This window comes from Notolepis coatsorum (assembly GCF_963971535.1).
Source record: "Notolepis coatsorum genome assembly, chromosome: 5".
NCBI classification, from domain to species: Eukaryota; Metazoa; Chordata; class Actinopteri; order Aulopiformes; family Paralepididae; genus Notolepis; species Notolepis coatsorum.
In genome coordinates this window covers 191,353,044-191,365,242 of record NC_140169.1, presented here as the reverse complement: position 1 = coordinate 191,365,242, position 12,199 = coordinate 191,353,044, and the positions used below count along the sequence as shown (strand labels likewise).

The window sequence follows — 12,199 nt, the reverse complement described above, 5'->3', positions numbered from 1 at the left end:
CGAGTCGAGACTCCGTGCTGCTCCCAACGAATCCCAATAGTATGCAACTGCAGAGCCGCAGAGTAGGGGCGCTTTCAGGTCCGGTCACAGGCCCGCTCAACAGCGCCCCCCACCCAACGGCTGAATTGCCAATGGCTGAATTGGAGTATTGCACTGTGCAGGCACAGCGGCCCCGCTCTGCGGCTCTGCAGCTGCATGCTTCTCGCAAAATCCAGCATCCAGCTCCCGCTGCCCAGCCGTCAGAACACTACACACATATCATAATGTTCACAGCAAACTGTAGTTGATCACCAGGTATGTTTTATTAACGTAGAATAATTCATATAAGAAAAACAATAGGGAAATCTCTTACCTTTCTCCACTGGTTAAAAATGCCAGGAACTGAAATTGAAACTTGCTGTGCGCCGTGGTGATATGTGTTTATTATGAAATGCCAATTGCGTGTTGACACGCCCACTGCGCGAGGCCTCCTAAATAACTTTTTCCAGTTTGCACATATCTATTATCTATGACTAATTCTATCTATCTATTTTTAGGGGCAAATGAGAGTGAAATAGTCGCGCTGTGGTTACATGACGTCATTGCTATTTTAGAGCTGCTCTACCGGTCAGAGTTTATTGAGCTTAACACTTTGGTTGCCTAAGGTTAAATTCATGATATACCATAGATTGCCAGCGCTATTGGTCTATGGAGAAAGTCCCCTTCTTTGCAGGGCTATAACTTTTTAAATTCTATTGCTACATTGCCATTATTAGGGCCCATTCAAAGTCCTATATGTATTGTTCATTGTGTAGCAACGTTAAACTTTTTCATTCACATATTCATAGTAAAGTATGGTCTAATGTATAAGTATGTTTTCATCTCTTTCTGCAGCTTTCTCCAGAACGTGATCTATAGCCCCAAATACATTATATTGATGATGCAATAGTTTTATGGCAATCAGCGCGATATAAAAAATTACAACTAGACGTACTTCTAGAAGTTACTACACGTCATCTGATGTTGACCGGATGGGCTAGGGGCCGTTTATAATTCCGTGGGCAGCGTTATACCAATCATCTAATGTGGGTCAAATGTTGATAATAGCAGTTAGTATCGAAGACGGTAACGTTACACGCTGAAACTCACCCCAGTCTCCGCGCGCCGTTGGGCGATCATCGTAGAGTTGAAATCTTATCATTATGGGATGTAAATTTACCCGGTCCATCTCCAGCTTGTATAATGGTATATACGTCCAAATCATGTTGTTTATCGAGTTATTGGCAATCGATCACTGTGTAGCGTGACGAGCCAGAGTCGCGGGACCTATAGCGAGCACCCGGAAGTACTACGGACGTAGCACAACCTCTATGCCACTTCCTGTTAAAGCGATTGCGCCGATCGGCCACCAGATGGCGCTCCTGAACCGCCAGAGAGCTCAGTGGGTCCTGCTGGTGGATCTCAGGCCAGCGGAGGGGACATATGAATCCGATCGCAGATTTTTGAAATATTGATATAAGGACGCTGTACAGCGTCCCCCGGCAACTTGAGCATGGCCAGCAATGACGTCAAAACACGTTTCATGGCAGTCAAAGTGTTAAAAACAATTGATAGGCAAAAGAATAACAAAACAAAAGAATGACATCCTGAGATTTGAATGTAGGCGATCATCATGGAGTAGACGTGTTTCACGTGAGCTCCCTTCTATCGTGCAAAATATACTTTTCTCCCCATTAGTCTTTATTTTATTTTTATTTGTTATTCGTCTGCTTGTTGAGTCGTCGAGTTTCAACTACTGTCGTCAACTTTTTTCAACGTTCTGCGATGTCGGTGGTGGAGACCAGATCCATGAGCACCCCAGCCGGCAAACTGCCACCGGGCCTAACCTCGCCGTCGCCCGGTATCAGTGAGATAAGCGAAGCTGTACTCTCGGTCATGACCAAACTCCATGCAGACTTTGAGACACGCTTCGCTGAAACACAAAGAAAAGTGCAGGCGGAATTTTTTGATAACCTTCATCGAGAGATGTCAGAGGAAATTAGGTTGGCGGTCGACCCGTTGAAAGACAAGATGGAGTCGCTGCACGTTGTCTCCTCGGCTAATGCTAACGAACTAGCCACGCTAACGACAGAGGTCTCACTACAAGGCGAGAGGATGGCGGGTCTGGAGACCTCCCTGCTGGCTAGGCAGGCTGAAGTTGCCAAACTACAGTCGGTAATTGTGGAAATGCAGTCCCGGGAGAGACGCTACAACTAGGGCTGACCTTCGATTTTTTTTTTGGCAATCGAAGCTTCGGGGCCGAGCTTCGATTTTATCACACCATCCTTCTATGTGACAGTGATAGTACTGGATGGATGGATGAATGAATACAAAATTAAAAATACATTGAGCTTGTGAGAGTCTGTACTGCACATCACTCCGTTACAATCACTGACTGAGACTGACGCACAAAATTCGATCAACTATCCACCAACTACTTGGTCAAATCTTCGCAGATACATGTTGGATGTTGCTCTTCCTGTCCTATTCATGTCACCCTTTTAACTTTTAAACAGACCATCAGCAGCCATTAGGCAGAGTCCTGGAGGCGTCAATGCCAAGTTGAATCGACAATTCGTCACTAGGTCATTTCTGCTTTACTTAAAAGTAGGGATGGGTACCGAATTCGGTACTTTTAAAAAGGTACCTACCGAGTATCGATTCACGTGAGATCCACCGGTGCCAACTTTCGGTACTATGCGCAAAATAAAATAAAAAAATTTATTTTAAAAAAACGTTTTGTTGACCGCAAAAACGAAACCGCACGTTAAGGCACAATACATGTTTTCAAACTCTCTTTGGGTGTTTGCAATTCATGGGGACTGGGGAGTAGGTCTCTGATATCTATCTTGGTAGTGGGCAGGTTGTTAGAAAGTGTAGCTCAGTTTCCACATCTGCTCTGTCTGACATGGCTGTTAGTAGGGGTGCACCGATATATCGGTCGGGTATCGGTATCGGCCGATAAGTGCCTTGTTGACTGCTATCGGCCTATCGGCCGATAAGCTCAGATGTGCCGATAGCAGTCGCCGATAAATACCCATCAATTTGTGTAGCGTCAAAAGGCAAAAAAAAAATTCACTCGCGACCTACCTGCACAACGCCCGCCGTCCCCCACACACACACACAAGCTACTGCATCAGTTACTACTTATGATTAACAAGGGATTCGTTTTGTGGCATTAGCGTTATATAGTTAGTGTTACACGGACAATAACATCAGCATATTATTATTACCCATAGCAGCAAGGCATTACTCAGAGTCCATTCATTAGCTACCGGGAGATGCAAGACTAACGTTACTGGTGAAAATGTGATTTGCGTTGGAATACTCCTTTGCCAACTTGCTGTACTTTGCTTGCAGGTCTGCAGCCATTATTGCTGCATTATGAATAGCCCCAACTTTAGCCAAGGTAACGTTATGGCTAAACCTTTAACAATAGTTAACGCTAGCTTTCGGTTAGCTGTTCAATGCTATTAATAACACAACTCCCCGTCAACACCCTCTCTCGGGAAGATGGCATTTAAGAAAGTATCTGCTGTTAAAATGACACAAACATTCGTTTTGTGGCATAACGTTATATAGTTAGTGTTACACGTTCAATAACAAGCATATTATTTACCCGAAGATAGCAGTAAACAAGGCATTACTCCGTTAGCCCGTTCATAGCTCGGTTCCATTCCGTTGCTCATTCCGTACCCAACTACACATTCTGCAATCTGTTAATAAAGTTTTCAACCAGACAAATGTATAGAAAGGCTTTGTTTTATAACATTTGTTGCAGTAAAATCATTATGTCTCATTTGGTCATGATGTGGAGCGCCGGTCGGCGGGCCGGGCAGCTAACGTAGCTACGTTAAGTGTGTTTATTAAAAAAAAATTTAAAAAAAAAAAAAAAAAAAAAAAAATTTACAAATACTTATATACAAATATACAAATATCGGTATCGGTATCGGCCGATAGTGTTAGTTGAACAATCGTATCGGTATCGGCGGCCAATTTTCATATCGGTGCATCCCTAGCTGTTAGCCTAGCCACAGAGCGTCTTTAGAGAGGAGATTGAATCCGGGACACAATGGGACACTGGCTCTGTTCATGGTCACAAATGGATTCCAGCTTCATTTATTTACTACAGATAACAAACGTGTTGTTTCCGTTTTTCTTTTTTACATACTTGCGCCACACGGAACAACTGATCACTACAGCCCAGCATCATATTACTGTAGCCAGTCTCTTGAAACACCACTATCTCCAAACGTTCTTTTGCTATGTGCTCGCGCTGCCACGGTGAGTTTTATTTTTAGCGGTCGGCTTACTCCTTCCATAGTTTCACATATTTATAACCCATTTGACGTTCTTAAGCTGACGTTAGCTAAGATAACCGTCGGACATAACGTTAGCTCCTAGGGCTACAGTGCAAGCCGGCACAACTCACAGAAGAGTAGAGGATGTGACGTCGGTAAACAAGCCACACACACCGCAGAGCAGGTCGCGTCACTCTTCTCCAAAGCGGGGGTGGAGCAAAAATAACTGCTAGAATACTCAATCAGCAGCAGAGTAGTTCATTGCTGCTAGATTGTTTGTTTAATCAGTTGTAAAATACTTTACATTAGTAAGATGTAAATAATAATAAAGTAATAATAATACATTATTTATTTATTAAATATGAAGTTTGGATTTTTTTTTACAACTGAGGTAGGTAGATACAATTTTTAGAGACTAAAGTACCGAAAAAAGGTACCGTTGGGTACCGGTATCGATTCACAGGTACCGGTACCGGTATCGGTTCAAATGTGAAAGGTACCCATCCCTACTTAAAAGCAATGAGGCCATTTCATTCACAGCATGTGTACGTCTATTTGTACGGCCCTGAAACAGAGGATCTGTGTTGGGCTGTGCAGACACACAGACAGCATGCACGCGCACACAGACTGCATCGGTCTGGAATGCTGCCAGTAGGCCTAGGAAATGTCCATAAAACTGGGCTGCAAAATGACCATCGAGGGGTAAAAGCAGAGGGGGGCACACCTGGGACGCGTCGTCAGGTGATGCCATTGAGCCCTTTCAGAGGTGTCGTGGGCCTGTCAACGAAACACCAATGAAGGAGGGTGCCCACCTGAAGACCCCAGTGAAGCTTTACCACTACCAAGTGCTGATTATCTAAGGCAGTGGTGCCCAACCAGTCGACCCCGATCGACAGGTAGATCGCGGGCTGATTTCAAGTAGATCTCGATTCATAAAATTTGATAAAAAAAGAAAATAAAAGTGCAAAATCAACTCTGCCTCTCTTTGTTAACTACAACAAGCAATGCTGTTTGTTATTTAAGATGAGGTCGGACTCGGCACTGACAGATTTGTGTTCATTGTGCTGCTTTTATAAAGCCTCAAATGACGGCTTACAATATTTCATGAAAGCAAAGTGTTTTGTTTGTCTAAGATTTAAAAAGGTTTAAAATGTACAGCACTGACAAAGTTGAACAAAGTGCTGTACAAGTCCCACAAAAAAAATTTTTAATAAAAAATAATAATAAAAGCTTCGAATTAAAATCGAATCTCGGCCCCAAAGCTTCGAATTCCAAAAAAAATCGAAGGTCAGCCCTACTACGGATAGCTCATATCAACGGCGTTGTTGTTTGCAGGCTTGCAGCTGTTGGTTAGCTAGCTATCGTTCTCAGTTGGCTAACGTTAGCTACTAGCTAGCTAATACTGGCCTACCTTTTAATTCGCAATGCAATGGCTAGCTAACTAACTGTACAAATCGATGTGATTTGGCTGAGACCGTAATTTGTACGGTTGGCTGGATTGGGGGTGGCCAGCTGGCTAGCTTTTCAATCAATCAAGCTGGCAGTTCGTAGTGCAGTAGCTGGCTGGATAGCTGTTGTATTGTGGGTTAAGGTAGCCAGCTGCCTGGCTGGCAGTTCGTGGTGCAGTAGCTGGCTAGATAGCTGGCTAATGTTGGCCAATATAACTGTAACTGAATGGTGCTAGCCTTATGTAGTCTTATGAGTTTCAGTTCATAGGAAAATACTTTATAATGGTCAGAAGTAAATTAACTGTATATACTCTCTTTTAGAAACTCTGTCTCTTAAACAGTACTGTATTACTATATATTGTATGTCATAAATGGCTGGATGTGGATGTAACAGTACTGTTTATCTGTATGTCAAATGTTATGATGAATTGAAAATGGGGGACCCTGATGTAAACAAGACGAAAGTCTTTCTCTGATCTGCATCCCCTTAACAATTGTGTGTATTGAGCCGCAGTGCTGTACCCATTCTGCAATCTGTTAATTAAAATGTTCAATCAATCAGTATATTTGTTATTTATTTTTGGTATAGTGCTTAACAAGCATAATTTAATGTTGCCCAGTTGTGGCCTGTTGAGGGGCAATACATATCAAAAGTTCCAAAACATCTATTGTATTTGTATGATCCACTAATATATAAACATAGTAATTATAATATCTACATACATGGCATTTGATTGGAGGCTAGTCTCACTTTGTCCCACAGCAACATTAAAATAGTTTAGATTTGTGTATGTTGTTTATGTAAAAAAATATATATATTGAAAGTAACGCAATAGTTACTTTCTGAAGTAACTAGTTACTTTTATAATTTGTAACTGAGTAAGTAATTTAGTTACTTTTTGGAAGAAGTAACTAGTAACTGTAACTAGTTACTTTTTAAAAGTAACTTGCCCAACACTGATTAATACTAGCCGAGAGTAGGTCAAATTTTGGCTGGTAGCTCTCGGCTAGGTGGTCAATTAAAAAGTAAATCTTGGTTCAAAAAAGGTTGGGCACCCCTGATCTAAGGGATTGTACTATCTAGTCCTATAAGCTCAACTATTAAAGGGGAGGAATAACCGACCGAATTAACATTTCCGAACTTTTGAGGAGTTTATATATATATTTTTTTTTAAAACATATCGATGGCTGAAATGCAAAACCAGTATCTGCAAAATCTCGTGTTTTCTGATTTCACTTTGGATGATGAGAAAACTCCTATCTGCACCTATTCAAGATATTTGCCTAAAGTGAAACGCAGTGTATTGCATTGGGTATCCTTTAAAAAAAACTGCATTCTGCAAAAAATCTCAAGAAAGTAAAATGTTCAGATCGATATGTTGGATGTTATCCTTAAGAGAAGTGATTTTTAAACGTGCCTGCTATGGATGCAGTAGACTTGTGGGCCCATGAATACTTTATCAGGGGGGTGTCTTGGATGGGGATTTGGTGGGGATTGATGTGTGGGGTGTTTGGGGGACTGGCTGTTCCGATGGGTTCACATGCTTCGAGCAGCACCGTACTATTTTATGCCTATTCATGTCTGCACTGTCTACATTGCACTACTTTATACCTATTCTTATGTCTGCACTTTATGCATTGCTTTTATTCTGTCAACTGTATGCTAATTTTATGTTAATTTTATGCCATTTGCTGTGAAGCACTTTGAGCTGCAATCCATGTATGAAAGGTGCTATATAAATAAAGTTAATATTATTATGAACTCTGTACCAAGGTGCTCCACAATGACAAATTAACCTAGTAACCTTCAATGCAGCAGCACCTCTCGACATTAAGTTATGGTTGTTACACAACATTACTAGGTTAACCACTCTAAAAGGTCTGGTGAAATGCCACTTAAAGAGCCAGGGAAAATTTGGCTCCACGGCTTGGTTACGAAAGTGAGCAGGAATGCTAATAGTTAAATCCAAAACTTTCCTTTACTATTCAAGGTGCAAGAAGTCGAGATTTTAAAATACTGCATCGCTGTTTTAGCTCATTAGCCAGTAATTGCCAGTTCATTGCTATACTATGCATAATGCAAAAGGTTAATTTTTTTTGGTAAGCAAGTACATTGATGGTATGCCATCAGTATCTTAAAAAGATAATCAATATTGTACAAAGGAAACATATTACAAAAAGAAAGATACTAGACCAAATCTTAGCCACTCCAATTGACTTGTGGCCTGGTCTGAATTCTCTCTGAAATCACTATTACTCTCCGATATCAAGGGGTCATGATGCTAACTTGTAGATCACAGATTGCTGGATGTAAGACAAGTTTTGGACCGATACAACCTAGAGAATGGTCAAGTATGGCCTTAAAATAGTTTACCCTTTTATAATGCTATCAATAGGGTGACATTTCACAAGGATGAGGTTAAGTACCAAGAGCTTCATAATGGTATCAAATTGAATGTCTAGTATGAGCCATATGATGGAAAATGTAGCAACTTTAGAAAATGGAAAAATAATAAATAAAAATAAATTAACCTGCAGAAAACCAATAGGGATTCGGTAGGTCGTTTGGAAAAACACACGGAAACCATCACAACTTTGAGTACAATGTGTACTCAGTACTCACGTGAATGACTGATGTTGTTTAACACCCGTGTGTGTGTGTGTGTGTGTGTGCGCAAATGCAGCAGACATGTCCAGCGCATCATTTTGTAAACAAAGAATAAAGTCCTGATGCGGGGCTGCAGCAGTCCAGTTCACTTTCCCGCTTTCTCTTCGACGGCCCCAATTGCCTCTCATCCTGCTCTTTGCATCAAAACAGTTCACATAATAATCTGAGTAACTCAGAATGGCATTCAGTCCGAATAGCGTCCGTCTGAATACCTACTGTACTCGTGTGGACTGGGGCACGGAGACTGGTTGATAACTTTATTAACAGATTGCAGAATGGGTACAGTACAGTTCAATACATACAATTGTTAAGGGGATGCAGACCAGAGAAAGACTTTAGTCTTGTTTACATCAGGGTCCCCCATTTTCAATTCATCATAACATATGACATACAGATAGACAGTACTGCTACATCTATACATTTATGACATACCAGATTTGCAAATACAGTACTGTTTGTGATACAAAAAGAGTCCAGAAAAGAAGACCGAGTGGGGGTGTAGGTATTGGCGGATTGCTTCTGTAAATAAATAACCAGAAACGTTCATCATCTCTCCATGTGGAAAGGGGAATATGCTCCTGAGAGGACATGCCTTTCTTCCTACACGATTCACCGAGTGGCACTAACGACCATTATGCCAGTGTTCTACAGTAGAACTTCTACTGCAAACCCTCAGTAGTGTTATTATTATCGAGGTAGTTTAATAAATCGCTGCACATTTAGATATGATGACCGTTGACTAATGCATTCAGTTTGTAGTACGGCAAGGTTAGCAAACCAGTCTAGTCAACAAGCGACCATTAAGCTGTAACTAACGTTAGCAAACGATTGTCAATAGCTACAACAAGGTAGCTAACGACAGCGAGAATGCTAACGTTGGATATATAACGTTTAGCCAGCAAGGAGTAGCACTAAGAAATACCTCATCACCACCAGACGGCTTATGTACATTAACGATATATGATAGCTAGGGTGGAATCATGTCTTCGGCCGATGTGCACCATAATGAAAATATATGCGAGCTTGCAAACAACACCAACCCGTCCTCGGCCTGAAGGAGAGGCCACACAGTGCAGAGACGGGCTCGTTGTGTCACTGTCCGTCTGTGCAGCACAAGGGGGCTTTGGGGCATTCACTCCCACGCCATTACTGAAATTAGTCACTAATTTGTGAAAACGTTAAATACAACGCAAGGGGTTAATACAACCCCATTAGCAACGCACAATGATGCAAGATGGTGTTTTGCCATTAGGAAGAAGTAACGCTACATAGTCGCTGGTGGTGAATGCAAAAGCGTCGTGAACGTGAAAGCCGTTGCCAGTCATGTTTGCATAATAAAAGCTCGGTACGGCCAGCTAACGCTAGCTAGCTATCAAGTTAGCAAGGTTGGAGACGTTACCCCTTCAATTCGCATGTCAATAATCCTCTCCACTTCGTACACGTCCTCCACTTCGTCCTCATCCTGCTCACTATCCCCGGGCTCTACTTTTTCAGTTTCGGCTGCCATTGTTTCCGTTTGACTGCTATGTGTAAATTTTTTTTTTACTTATGCACTCGAAAAGGCCGCCTGTTAGCTACTAGCTAGTACGCTAGTTGATGGCGACTTGTCCGCTGCAGCAGCTACGTTAGTTAGTCCAGCGGTTGGTGACGTAGGAAACAAACAGCCAAGGACACTATAAAGGAAGGAAGGGTCAAAACGTCAGAATACCAGCGTTATGTGCTCTGATTGATTGAAAACTTTATTAACAGATTGCAGAATGGGTACAGTACAGCTCAATACACACAATTGTTAAGGGAATGCAGACCAGAGAAAGACTTTCGTCTTGTTTACATCAGGGTCCCCCATTTTCAATTCATCATAACATGACATACACGGCATACAGATACAGTACTGCTACATCTATACATTTATGACATACCAGATTTGCAAATACAGTACTGTTTTTGATACAAAGAGTCTAAAAAAAGAGAGTATATACATTTGACGTAGAAACTGTACATTGGAGGAGGTTGGGTGGGTGGGGTGGGGACTGTACATTGGCAGTGGGTGGGTTGGGTGGAGGAATCTACAACTGTACAAGCAAAACTTTACATTGGAATATCGACAAAACCATACTTGGTTCTAAGAAGAGGCTCTCGTGTATTCTTGGGTTAGGTAATTTACTGTACATTGGAGAGGGTTGGGTTAGGACATTTACAGGGGCCAGTTTTGAATTGCAGTCTCCTGTAGGTGTTCTTTGAGAGTGGTTTTGAAAGTGGGTAGTGATTCACATTCCTTTACAGCTTTGGGTAGGGCGTTCCACATTGATGTGGCATAATTGCGAAACGTGTTTAGTCCCTTGTTTGAGCTGAATCTGGGTTTACCATGATTTGTGGAGCTCCCTCTGGTGTTGTGGTTGTGGTTCACTGACCTTTGGGAAGTATTTTGACATGTACATGGGTATCTTAGTCGTGTAGTGTATCTTGTAGACCAGGCCCATTGCAAGTTGCTGTACTCTGTCTTCTACTCTAAGCCATCCTAGGTAGTCAAAGTGGGCAGGGGTGAGGTGGGTTCTAGGAGTAAGGTCAAGTAGTAGTCTGACCAGTTTGTTTTATGATGTTTGTAATCTTGTTTTTAGCGCCTTTGAGGTACTTTGGTACCATGAGGTGCAAGCATAATCGTAGTACCCTTGAATGAGTGCTCCTGCCAGAGTCTTCAGGGTATTCTTGTTTACCAGAGAGGAGGTCCAGTACAAGAATCTAGTTCGTTGGTTGACTTTTTTGATTACATTGGATGCCATTTTGTCACAGGAAAGATTTGCCTCTAGGATGGAACCTAGGTATGTAATTTCGTCTTTCCTTGTGACAATATTGTCACCCACTGTAACTGAGAAGCCGTCGGTCTTGCAGAGTTTGTTATTTGATCCGAAGATAATGGACTCCGTTTTACCTAGGTGTAGCCTAATGATAGTTTGTTATCAGCGAGCCAGGTGCAGATTCTGCCGAGTTCTGAGCTGAGGGTTTTTTCAACCTGTAACTTGCTCTTGTCAGAGACCAGCAGGGCTGAGTCGTCCGTGAACAAGAACAAGTTGCAGTCACAAGTGACGACATGTCATTTGCATAAATTACGAACAGTAGCGGTCCTAGTATGCTTCCTTGTGGAACACCACAGCTCACTGTGAGGGGGGGGGGATAGGGTACCGTTTACCTCCACCATCTGTTCTCTCCCCTCAAGGTAGGATTGCATCCAGCTCACTGATAGACTATCAAAACCAATTGCTTTTAGCTTGTCAATCAGAATGGTGTGATTGACAGTGTCGAAGGCCTTTTGTAGGTCCAGCATGACCATGCCTCAGTATTTGCCCGCGTCCACCTCGTTTGATGTGGTCGTTCAAATAGAGAAGGCATGTGTCAGTGGAGTGGGATGTTCTGAAGCCAGATTGGAATTCGTAGATTAGATTTTTTCCCGCTAGGTACTTTTTGACCTGTTCGTAGACTATTTTTTCCTTGACTTTCGAGATGGAGGTAAGAATAGAAACAGGGCGGTAGTTGCCTGGGTCTAATTTGCTGCCCTTTTTGTGCAGGGGGGTCACTCTCACAATTTTGAAGTCCTTGGGGACGTGTCCCTGTTTTATGGAGAGGTTTATTATGTGTGTGATGACTGGGGTGATGGCGGCTGCTGAGTCTCTGAGGAATTTGGAGGGGATGTTGTCATGGCCACTGCCAGTGGCCTTGTTAGGCTGGAGGGCGCTCAGTTTTTTGAGTACCTCATCTGTTGTTACCAT

At 42.3% G+C, this 12,199-nt stretch overlaps 1 protein-coding gene across 4 annotated transcripts in view; it reads right to left on the bottom strand.

The window, feature by feature from the left end:
- The window catches only part of mphosph8 (M-phase phosphoprotein 8), a 103,352-nt gene extending 93,292 nt beyond the window's left edge, over window positions 1–10,060 (bottom strand). For all 4 annotated transcript variants that reach the window (XM_084315157.1, XM_084315158.1, XM_084315155.1 and 1 more), the window contains exon 1: window positions 9,835–10,060. In XM_084315157.1, coding sequence (XP_084171283.1) covers window positions 9,835–9,942 — 108 coding nt within the window. In that variant the 5' untranslated portion in view covers window positions 9,943–10,060. The remainder of the gene's footprint in view (window positions 1–9,834) is intronic.
- Window positions 10,061–12,199: the final 2,139 nt, after the last annotated feature.